Source organism: Lepisosteus platostomus, chromosome 4 (genome assembly GCF_059453375.1).
Source record: "Lepisosteus platostomus isolate fLepPlt1 chromosome 4, fLepPlt1.hap1, whole genome shotgun sequence".
NCBI classification, from domain to species: Eukaryota; Metazoa; Chordata; class Actinopteri; order Semionotiformes; family Lepisosteidae; genus Lepisosteus; species Lepisosteus platostomus.
The window spans coordinates 40,086,216-40,098,844 of record NC_142614.1 but is presented as its reverse complement, the minus strand read 5'-3'; the positions used below and the strand labels follow the sequence as shown (position 1 = coordinate 40,098,844).

Below are 12,629 nucleotides of genomic sequence, written 5' to 3'. Positions count from 1 at the left end.
TAAATATTTTTTTTTAGATATGTGAATTCATATTATATTTCCTATTAAGCGGATTCTAAAAAGTACGTTTTTTTACTGTGATAAGTGCAAATATTAATAGAAAAGGTTAAAACATTATAGCTTTTCATAAACTACATAAACTTAATATTGTCAGAACGAGAACGTCAGAACTTTTCCAAAATTACAACAGTAAGTGAACGAGTGAAAGACATTTTTATGAAGAAAGTGGGATACTGTTGTGTATTTTTTATTTAAACCACCAATATTAGCCAATATTATACAGTTTGTATAATATATTTATATTCCTAAATTAATATCGTTTATGACATTCAGAGATGTTATGTTCGTCTTATTTTAATGCTCGGCTACCAAAATTTCCCTTTAGTTTTAAAATTCCATAATAAGCAGATTTAAACATGCATAGTACAGAGTAACTGAAACAATCGTTTCACTAACAGCTAATGCACCACAAGTACCACCTGTTGATCATCATTGGCCAGCGAATCATGTACAGCGGCCGCCTGTGCCTGGAAACCCGCAGTACAGTGTTTTACTGCGCATTTTGAATGTTCCATTCTTTTTGAGTCCAGGCATAGACTCTATGGGTTTCTTTTTGATTAAGTTTGATCCAAGATGCTGGGTCAAAGCTTTCTGTCACACTCTCACAATCCACTTAGCCCATTTTTTTACATTCCTTGTAATTAATTACATTTAGTTATTACTCCTGACTACTATTCTTTTTATCTAGAAGTAAAGTGACATTTAAAAAAAAGCTTTGGTAACAATATTTAGCAAATAAAACATGCTTGGATTTATAATTGAAACAAAAAGGCAGATTACAGGAATATAATTATGTTGCATTGTACACTGTGAGAAATTTGGTTTCTGTAAGCACAAGAAGGGCAATAATGAAATTGGTTCTTTTGCTTTGCTGCAGTTGAAAGTCAGTGTTTCAAAATTATATTGATAGATCAGACTTACAGATGCCACTTTTTTAATTTTCATTGTCTCAGTGAAGAAAGAAATCCAGCATCAGTTCTGGTCACAAACATTTGTTAGAAATGTCAAAACCTTTTTGTGGTGCAGTGCAAATATTATTAAAAGAGCAGAATATAACCAGTTAAGTTACATTGTTTATCTAAAAGCTGTACTTTGAACATCCTGTTGCCATTGATTATCTTAATTTTTTGTACTCAGCACTTCTCTGGCTGATATCCAAAATGTTTCTTTTGGAAGTATAAATGTTTTAATTGTGGGGGAGATGTTCTCTTTTTTAGCCTTCATGTCAGCTCAGCAATCTTATTTCTACTGAATTTTGCTGAAGAAAAACACAACTGTCGTACTACAGATGTAGGGTGCAGGGTGCATGTACTACAGTTCATTGTACAACTCACAACTGGCAACCCACTGAAGCTAAGCAGGTGTGAGCCTGGTCAGTACCTGGATGGGAGACCTCCTGGGAAAAACTAAGGTTGCTGCCGGAAGAGGTGTTAGTGGGGCCAGCAGGGGGCGCTCACCCTGCTGTCCATGTGGGTCTTAATGCCCCAGTATGGTGATGAGGACACTGTACTGTAAACAGGCGCCGTCCTTCGGATGAGATGTAAAACCGAGGTCCTAACTCTCTGTGGTCATTAAAAATCCCAGGGTGTTTCTCGAAAAGAGTAGGGGTGTAACCCCGGCATCCTGGCCAAATTTCCCATTGGCCCTCCTAATAATCCGCATCTATGAATTGGCTTCATTACTCTGCTCTCCTCCCCACTGATAGCTGATGTGTGGTGAGCGTTCTGGCGCACTATGGCTGCCGTCGCATCATCCAGGTGGATGCTGCACATTGGTGGTGGTGGAGGGGAGACCCCATTACCTGTAAAGCGCTTTGAGTGGAGTGTCCAGGAAAGCGCTATATAAGTGTAAGCAATTATTATTATTATTATTATTATTACAGATGAACTCCAGATTGTAGCTCAACCTTTGGTTCTTCTGCCTGGGTTTAGCAAGGTTTAGTTTCAAACAGGATGTGGCATATTCTTTATCCTGTGGCTTTTGATTTATAAGATTTTTGGTTTTGAGAAGTAAAAACAACCACAGCTCCGAAAAAATGTTATTACTAAAATATGTTTCTAGAAATTGTGCTGACATTTTCTGTTTTTTTTGTGAATTTATTTAAAAAGTCAATATAAGGTCAATTTATTGTTGTTATGATATCTTATCTTATCACATGAATATAAAAGTTGTTTTTCCTTTACAAAATAAATATAAATATAAAGAGTAAATCAAAGTAATTATAAAAGCAATGCTAATACTTCAGACATGTATACTCTTCTTAGTTTTCAAAATAATTATGTGGGAACTTTTAATTTGTGTTGAGCATAAAATTAGGTGTGATATTGCAAAAACATTTTAAAATTGAAACGCATACAGATGCAGCCATTCAAAGTGCACGGTACAGACACATACCGGAGGTAATTGGCTACGGCGTCGCGTATCGTGACGCAAAATACCGCGGTACGTGATTGGTTGACCAACAGGGGCACTCTTGGTCCGTTGGTCGGTCGTAGAAAGATTTACAGTAAATGTCTTTACTGTGCCCGTTTTAGCATTGAATATTCATATGGAATTTTACCACTGAAGGGAAATCTTAGTACCTGAGCATAAATAGAATAGGAGCATACTGTAACGCGTGGGAAGGCCATAAACGATATTAATTGTGGAACATAAACATACAGTATATGGCTGGTCTCTGTACTTAAAAAAAAATACACACCAGTATTCCATTTCTCCCTAAACATTTTAAGCTTTGAAGTCTTTAAGTAATGTGATACCGTAGTCAACAAGGATACTTTTAGAATTTGATTAAAAGGGAATATAATATGGAATCGCGTATCTAAAGAAATTAATAACAATATAATTATATTCATGTACCGCAACACAAGAATAGTACACGCTGTACATTGTCTGTTGATAATGTTTCTGTAGTGGTTTTTCAGCACTCTGCATGTGACCTTGCCGGTGGCGGTGTGGGTTAGGTTCCTGACTCCCACGTCACACGGTCTGTGATCAAATCCTGCTGGAGCCATGACTCTTTTGTTTTAACAAACATTTTTTTGAAAAAATTAAACGTTTCCCTTGGTCAGAGATTAAATAAAACCTCACTCGCACCAAACAAATTTATATTTCTAAATATCACAACATGATCGAATTTAAGTCATTTTAATAACAATGAATAGTCACCTATGCGTTACAATATAAACATTTATATTGATTTAAATCGCGTTTTGATTTAATTCGCAAACGCGGGTTTAAATATATGTGTTTTTTGATTCACAATCAGACAAATGCAACATAAATTGATATCTTTGTCTTCTAAGTATCTTAATAAACTTTCAGCATAGCTTTCTCCCTGTTTAGATTTATTTTTCTTGGGATCTTGGGATCAAACGTGGAAAGATTAGATTGTAATCATTTTTATTTTTTTTAAATACATTTTAGAAAAGTGTAATCTATACTACAAAGCTGTACACCACCTTCTATAAAGATACATATTGTAATACTTTCGGGTTCGGATAGGACAGACACAAGAACTCAGACTTGCAGAGGTAAAGCAAGTTAAAGCCTTGATTTTATATATCACCTTTAAAAGTGGCATCTCAAAGCAAAGTAAATACCCAACACTGATTGTACCCATCTGTCATGCTAATAAAGCACCTTGAATTGAATTGAGAGAGAGGGGGGGAGGGCGAGCGAGCGAGCGAGAGAGCACAGCCAGGACAGACAGGCAAATAAGATACACTCCACAGACATTCACAACAGCGACATATCATAAAACGTTTGCACATATAGTTAAATTATTATTTGTTTTTCAGGAAGTTAAAAAAACACTTGAATTACTTATCCACCTCTATCCAGTCTCTCGAAATTAAATTATTTTTCAAGCAATGCAACTAACGTCGGGCAACGTGTTTTTTTTAATCCAACATTGACAGCCACATCTTAAATCTTGTCAGTCAGCTCTTTTTTCTCTATTTGAATTGTGGCAATTCAAACAACCTGGGATAACAAGTGGTCTCAAAGTCACCGAGCTCACAGAGCTTGAACAACAGATGACAATTCCCTTAGTCCTTCCTTAGCCTTCCTGAAATTGTCAAATTATGAGTGAATAAAAGCATTTTATTAAAAATGTAATAATTTTTTTAAATTATTTGTTTAATTTAAAAACACCCTTGCTTTTAACAGAGCTTTTCATAATTTCTAACTACGAAAATTATTTAAACTGCGACACTTATCATTCAACCAGAGCTCAAGATATCACAAGGATCCTTAAGAGCACAGCAAAGACTGTATTAAAAGTATACTAGTGACAAACTAGTATACTTTAGATCTTTTTTTCTGAACCGGGGAAAATCTGATCATGTTTCTCTATAACAATAATAAAAAACATTATTTTACATATCACCTTTATGTGATATCACCTTAAGGACAGCACATACAAGGGTTAATTGCACAATGGACTGCGCAAAGAAATTTAAAATAGTCTTCTTTAGGTGTGAGGGCAGGAGTGGATCGCAGAAGGCATAATCAGCAAAATAGGAAAACAAGGAACAGGACAGGTGAGACGTTTATCCAGAGAGTGAGTGATCAGAAAAAGGAACAGCTGTTATGCCCAGGTTTTACGCACTCTCTCTGCTGAATGAATAAAAGCATTTTATTAAAAACGCGTTTGCGTTTGTCTGGTTATTTACTTTGTAATCTGTGGTTTACATCTACTGTATTGCTTTGAGATGCCATTTTTAAAGGTGATATGTAAAATAAAGTTTTTTATTATTGTTATAGAGAAACATGATCAGATTTTCCCTGGTTCAGAAAAAAGACGATTAAAATCTGTCATCTTTCCACTTGTATGTCATTGGAAAATACAAGAAGTATAAAGAACTGCTTTGTGTAAGGATGGTATCAAAAAGTAATCTAAGTGGTGAGAAAGCTGTGCTCCTCAAAGCGCTTTACAGGATAAAAACAATAACAACAATAGTGTTAGGCTGGGCAAACGATTTTTTTATAGAAATACAAAATGAGATATAATGATGTGTTCCAGCTAAGACATTAACGAGTACAACCCCCCTCTCTGCGGGAGTGCTGGCTGTGACAAATTAAACCGGTTTCACAGGTATTTTCAAAGTAGAAGGGGGCGAGATTTCCAGCGAAAGACACCTCCCCTCTCCAAAACCAAGGAAGTACAGTACTTACTAGTTAAGAAAGCTAGGCTCCTCAATGAAATCGCTTCAACATGCTAATGTGTTGGTGTAACAGTCCGGGCGTGGCAAGCTTCTGGGATGGGAGGAGGGTTTGGTTTTGCATAAGGGGCAGGATTATGATAATTGGAGGAATTTGAGAGAGTTTTTGGTTTGTATTCCGAATAATTCGTACAAGATATTGAGATTTGTTGTTGTTTTGTTGAGATTTAACTCCGCAAGTCTGAGTTCTTGTGCCCATCCTATCCGAGCCCGAAAGTATTACAATATGTATCTTTATAGTAGGTGGTGTACAGCTTTTTAGTATAGATTACACTTTTCTAAAATGTATTTAAAAATAAAAACGATTACAATCTAATCTTTCCACGTTTGATCCCAAGATCCCAAGAAAAATAAATTTAAACGGGGAGAAAGCTATGCTGAAAGTTTATTAAGATACTTAGAAGATAAAGATATCAATTTATGTTGCATTTGTCTGATTGTGAATCAAAAACCACATATATTTAAACCCGCATTTGCGATTTAAATCAAAACGCGATTTAAATCAATATAAATGTTTATGTTGTAACGCATAGGTGACTATTGTTATTAAAATGACTTAAATTCGATCATGTTGTGATATTTAGAAATATAAATTAGTTTGGTGCGAGTGAGGTTTTATTTAATCTCTGACCAAGGAAAACGTTTCATTTTTTCAAAGAAATGTTTGTTAAAACAAAAGAGTCATGGCTCCAGTGGGTTTCGATTACAGACCGTGTGACGTGGGAGTCAGGAACCTAACCCACAGCGCCACCGGCAAGGTCACATGCAGAGTGCTGAAAAAGCACTACAGAAACATTATCAACAGACAATGTACAGCGTGTACTATTCTTGTGTTGCGGTACATGAATATAATTATATTGTTATTAATTTCTTTAGATACGCGATTCCATAATATATTCCCTTTTAATCAAATTCTAAAAGTATGCTTGTTGACTACGGTATCACATTACTTAAAGACTTCGAAGCTTAAAATGTTTACGGAGAAAACACATATTTAAACACGCGTTTGCGATTTAAATCAAAACGTTATTTAAATCAATATAAATGTTTATATTGTAACGCATAGGTGACTATTCATTGTTATTAAAATGACTTAAATTCTATCATGTTGTGATATTTAAAAATATAAAAGTCAATTAATTGTCCATAATATTGCTATTCTATTTTTTCAAAGAAATGTCGCAGTACATGAATATAATCATATATTTATTAATTTCTTTAGATATGCGATTCCATATTGTATTAGCAGAAAAGCTTAAAACTACCACTTTTTTACACGCTATTTCACATGTTAGTTAAAGACTTCGATGCTTAAAATGTTTAGGGAGAAATGGAATACCGGTGTGTATTTTTGCTTTAAAGTACCGATTCCTGGAATCTGACTGGCTGACACCCTTCTGAAGTGGTTCCATAATATCTGGTATACGGAAAAGAAAGCGTTGATAAAAAAGCCTGGATTCCCATGTATCTGATACAAGTATCTTTTAATACAGTCTTTGCTGTGCTCTTAAGGATCCTTGTGATATCTTGAGCTCTGGTTGAATGATAAGTGTTGCAGTTTAAATAATTTTCGTAGTTAGAAATTATGAAACACTCTGTTAAAAGCAAAGGAGTTTTTATGTCCGTTGCAGTAAAAGAAAATGCCTGACAAAGTGGGGCTTGGACAGATTCCAAGTGCTTGTACAAATGTGCTAAAGAAATTATACTTTGAGCTTACAGCTTGTCCAAAGTCATTCATTATTAATATTATTAGTAATATCTTCGGCAAAGGCTTTGATGCAAAAATATTTCTGATAAAGGTAGGTTGTGTCCTTTTGTCCAACTGAGCAATCTTGCTTTCATAAAATATACCAACTTTTTAATGACTGATGATTAACATGCTGTAATACACAGTTTAAATTTAAATGCTCAAATGCTGTATATGAGAGGTTAAGCTTTATTGGCTCCTCCTGGCGGTTTTACAAGGTGATGCCGGATACTTTTCCGGCATGACGTCAATTGACGCGATTAACCCCGTGATACTGCATGATACTGCGACACGCCCACCGGGGTATACCGCGAAATACCCCACCCATTTTGAATGGCTGCATCTGTACGTATGTTTGCAGTTAAATTGTGTGTCATTCAGTGCTTGGGATCTTCTGGAATCTGCTGCAGTTAGCATTTAGAAAAGATACATAATCTCCCCCAACCCTGCTGAGGTCTCCTTTAGTCCAGCAACAGATTTCAAAGTGTACAGGCACACTAGACAATCATCTTTAAAATATTAAAGCACTCAAACCTTTGTCTGGTTAGTTACAGTGGCAAGTTTATACTTACATTTCTAATGTAAATAATGTACTATCTCAATGTAACATATTTCACCTTTCTGTTTTAAGTGGTTGAAATTTCTTCCAGGCTGTCCATCCATTCATTTTCAAACTGCTTTATTCAATACAGTGTCACATGGGAGTGGGAGCCTAACCTGGCGGACAGCACGCGCAAGCAGGCTACACCCTGTATAGGACATCAGTCCATTGTAGAACACACAGACATAAACATGCGCGTACACACTCACGCCAAGACCAACCTTCCTGGAAGGCAATAAATCTACCACTATGTCTTTGGGAAGATCTTAGGAATCTTTGGAATTATGTAGATTTGGAAAGGGAGGTTGCACAGATTTGGGAAGGGAGGAACCAAACTCTCTGTGAAAATATAATGAATCTGGCGAATTTCCGGTAAGAAGTAGATAATCTGATAGCTGTTGTAGTATAAATATTTTGAAACTATTTGGCACCACCTTATATGTCTGAACATTACCACTGTTGTGCTCTTAATTTTGCTGTTTGTATCTTTCTTCCACAGATACAGTGCCTTGCAAAAGTATTCATCCTCTTCCAGTGATTTACACAGACAGATTGTATGACTTTCAAAGTAATTTTGTGTGCTTGGACTAATTTAGTTTGCCATAGCTAAAGGAGTGAATACTGATACTGTTTAATCAACATATTTTATTTTTTTAGATGTTTAACATATTTCACTCATGCAAATGTACAGTTAAGCATTCAAAGTTTGATTTAAAACATTCACTGCATAAAATGTATACACATCATTTGTAGTCAGAATAGGACATTATAGGACAGGGGTAAATACCATTGTAAAGCACTGTACTTTTGGCATATTTTCTGTTGTTTGCCTTAACTCTTGAATTTGAAGATATAAATAAGTTGTCTTTGTCAAAATCATAAAGAATGGAATTAGAAGGACACTACACTGCCTTTGTGTATATTATTAGTGTCTGTGTTTGTGGTAATTGCTTGGGGGTGACTGATGTTCCTAGGAAGACTAACAAACATATTTACTTTTTGTTTCCTGTTTTACCTTGTCTGTACACCTGCCTAGAGGTTAAAAATACTGAATAATCACACCCGCTAGTTAAACATAATTCCACTTTTTTTAAACTAGTCATTTTTAAATAGCTCTGACATATTTTCATGCATAATGTAAAACTATAGTATAAATGTCATTCTTGCTCTTTCCTTTTTCATGTGTTCTTTTGTGTTTTTATTCACAAAAACTGCTGCTTATCCCTGCTAGACTACAACATTGATTGACAAAAACATTTTTTCTGGAAGGATTAGATAGAATTACAGGAGAGCCATATGGGATATTGGCCTTTAGTTTTTTTATGGGTAGGGCTTGTGGTTCTGATTTTGGGAGTTCATCAGTTCTAATGTCTAATGCTTAAGTATCTCATGAAATATTTTAATTACGCTGCTTTCTGGGTACTGTATATATTTAGCACATCTGCCTGCCAGGTAGTTTAAAAATGCAACAGTGTGGATGTCATTTTGCTAATGCTTTAGTTATTCCACAATATGTCCAGAATATTTAAGTCTTTTCCTTAATTATTTAATAAAAACATAATCCTTCAGTGTAAGGTCTTTCTAAAATTGCATTAATCATTTTACCCAGAGCCTAATAACATATATTACTGTTGTCATTATTCTTAAATGTCATAATCTAATTGTCATAATCTAATTTAACTTTAATGTTTTTAATTGATTATTTCATATTAGAATGAAACCTACAATCTTTAAAGTCTGGTAATATCACAGTTTTATTGCAAGTGAAATTGTATTATAAAACCTAAAAAATCTGTTCTGCCAGGAGAGATGTCTTATCGTGGTACTTTGCTTTTATTTCTAAGGTTACATATATTTTTAGTCTTTTTTAGTTTTATCTATTGGAACACCAGTCTTTTCAAGCAGGCATTTACCCTTTTAGTCTTGTAATTCTGGGAAAAACACAACCAGTACTTGTAAAGGGAATCTGGTTGAACTCACAAGATCAAACTTATACAGTAACTTTGTAAGAAGTCAGCTTACAGTCGATGGAGTTTATAGTTCTATATAAGGTCCTAGGTGTAATAATAGTCAATTCATCTACAGGGGTTAGGAGCCTGTTACATTTTGAGCAAAGTCAGTTTGTAAGAGCAGGCTAAGGACAGAAAAATTGACTTGCATTTAGTTTAATTCACAGAGAGTTAGTTTACTTTACTGTGATGGAGCTGGAAACTTTTTGGTGGATGGTGTGTTCCAAGGAAAGCCCTCAGATTGTCAGATAAAGTATAGACAAGTGATGTAAGGGGTTTGCTTTGCAGGAATAAGTCTGTTTCTCTTCCGGTGTGGCTGGAACCATGTTCAGCAGGCGTTCAATCACAGGATTAGAACCATCGCTGACAATACAGGATATATAGGACTTTGGTAGAATCATCTGCTGTACAGTGATTTAGCCTTTTATGGCATGAGCTCTTTTTAAGAGTAATAAAAAATAAGAAATGCTAATATATTGTAAAAAGACTCCTTGGAAAAGTAAAATCTCACAAAATGTGTAATTGTACAATAGTTACAGGCATCTTTGACTTGACAAGTTAAATTGACTATTTTGATGATATAAGGTTATAAAATGATTGTTTTATACATGGTGTGGATATATAGTTTTACTGGATACATAGTGTATTTATTTTTATTTATTTTTCAAAATGATGAGTAAGACATTACATAGAATAACGATTCAGTTACTGACAGTCACTCAGAAATTCAATGACAAAAACATTCTATTTACATGTGATGAAAGTGAAATACTTTTTTATTCACAGAAAGGAAAACTTTGCAGAGTGTGCACCTTGTTTGTGACCAAGATTTATTTTTTTATTAGCATACATGTCACATATGACTTTTTTTTTAAGTGAGCTCTGGCCAGTACCCACCATAATTCTTTTGACATTACTTTGTAGCCCCACCAGGCCCGAATTCCAATTCCAAAGTTCACTGATTTTTTACATGCAGTAACTTACAAGTGTTAACAGACTATAAGAGGTAGAGGAAAAAAACTCAGGGTACTAAAAATAGCTACACATTTATAGGTTAATGTTTGATGATTCCAAGGTCATGTTATAACACACTTCATATACCACATTATCAAATGAAAAGACTATACATAAGGTACACCTTTCTGCATAGTTCTTATTGAAGTTATTCATGCTAGCAGTTTCTTCGTATTAATGTTATCAAAGTATCCACATCTATTAAGAAGGGAATTTTTTTTTAAAACAAGAAAAATGCTTTTTCAACAGATGGAGTGATTTCAATAGAGTGGTCCAATGGAGTGGAGTAGTTTCAACAAAAGTCCTCATTTTAAATACATGATACTTGTCTCCAGCACCTACTGTAAAGAAATTACCATTTACCAATTCTCGATAAGGTAGATTCAGTAATTGGTTGGTTGCGCCTTTTCTGTAGACAATTATCAGACCTTAACCTTTCTCCCTTCTACTGCAAGCTGTCTTAAAGCCTACTACTTTACAATACAACAAACCATTTTCATTTTCTCTTGAACCAAATCTCTGTTGAGCTGGTATGTTTTCTCTCCTTTTCATTACTGTAAGTCTCATAATCTGTGTTATACATCAGAAACTGCTAGACCTGCCCAAAACTCAAAGTATATATTTGATAGCAATGAACAGTACCATATATTTTTTATTTGTGTCATGATTTTGTATTATTTATATTTTTGTATATGAAGGTCCTAGTTAGGTACTCTGATTACTGAGAGTTGTCTTGTCCCAATCAGGGTCTATCCTGCCTTGGGTCCAGTGCTTTCAGTGATAGGTTTGGGACCACTGTTACCCTGAATTAGATAAGCAGTAATTGAATGTGATGTGATGTAAGTCTTTGAGTCCTTACTAGTGCATTATACAATTTTAATATAGCATCCCTTCACATAAATTTGGCTCAGTTTAACTGTGTATTCTGACATTTTGTTTGCCTTTTTTATTTCTCATATTGTGTTGAAGATCTATATAACTTATCATCATAAACTTCAATTTTTTAATAAGTGGCCACTTCTAGCTCAGCATTTCCCATTTTATATTTCTAGTTTTTTTTTTAATACCCACCTGCAAAACCCTTTGCTGGTCACACTAAATGTCATCTGACAGGTGTTTGCCCAATCTAAATTTTTTTCTATTTTTAATTTGCTGCTTCCACAGTTTTTGCTAATCATTCTATTTTGTTATCATATGCAAACTTGTAATTTAGCTTCCACATTTTGCGTCATCAAAAATGAAACATTAAATTTCTTCCATGTGCACAAAATAATTTTTCAATTTGTTTTGTGTATTTCCTCTTAATATATTAGCATTGCAAAATTGCAAATTACTGTTTGAACCTCTTCCAATGAATTTGGAGATAAATGAGCAGCAGCTGTTGTCCCAAAGACATCTTGGTAATAGGCTATGTTTTCACATTCTCACCAGGGTCTTGGTGTTAAGTTAGAATTGGTCTTTCTAATCAACTACTCACCAGTAAGACCAGTAAGGGAGAATCAAGGCATGAAAACTTGTGCAAGTTCACAGACATCTGTAGTGTACCATCTGTCCCACATTTATTTTGACACTAATTCTTCTGGTTTGGTTTTGTTTCAGGTAATTAAAGACCCACCACCACCACCACCAGCACCTCCTAAACCAGTAAGTATACATTGTCTTCTTGCTGAAACTATCTGTAAATTTGGCTTTAGCTTCAGACAGAAATCAATATTTTTGGATGGCTTGATTTATTTTCTTTATGTTTTAGAAAGTCTCTATTCATGTTTCTCAATTCACATTACTGTGGGATTTATGAAAGCTCAAAGTGAAACTCAAAAACCTTTTTTTATTCATTCCATAAAAACACTATTTCATCTTTGATTTCTGCAAACTTTTTAAAAAATCATTGTGTTTCCATCCTATGGAAATTTCATTTTGACTCTCATTCTAATTTTATGCACTACTTTATAAGGCACCAAAATAAGGTGAAA

General features: G+C 34.6%; 1 protein-coding gene across 1 annotated transcript in view; it reads left to right on the top strand.

The window, feature by feature from the left end:
- antxr2a (ANTXR cell adhesion molecule 2a) overlaps positions 1-12,629 on the top strand; it is a 254,905-nt gene that overhangs the window by 113,155 nt on the left and 129,121 nt on the right. Inside the window, exon 13 of the mRNA XM_088629477.1 lies at positions 12,256-12,300. Coding sequence (XP_088485603.1) covers positions 12,256-12,300 — 45 coding nt within the window. The remainder of the gene's footprint in view (positions 1-12,255; positions 12,301-12,629) is intronic.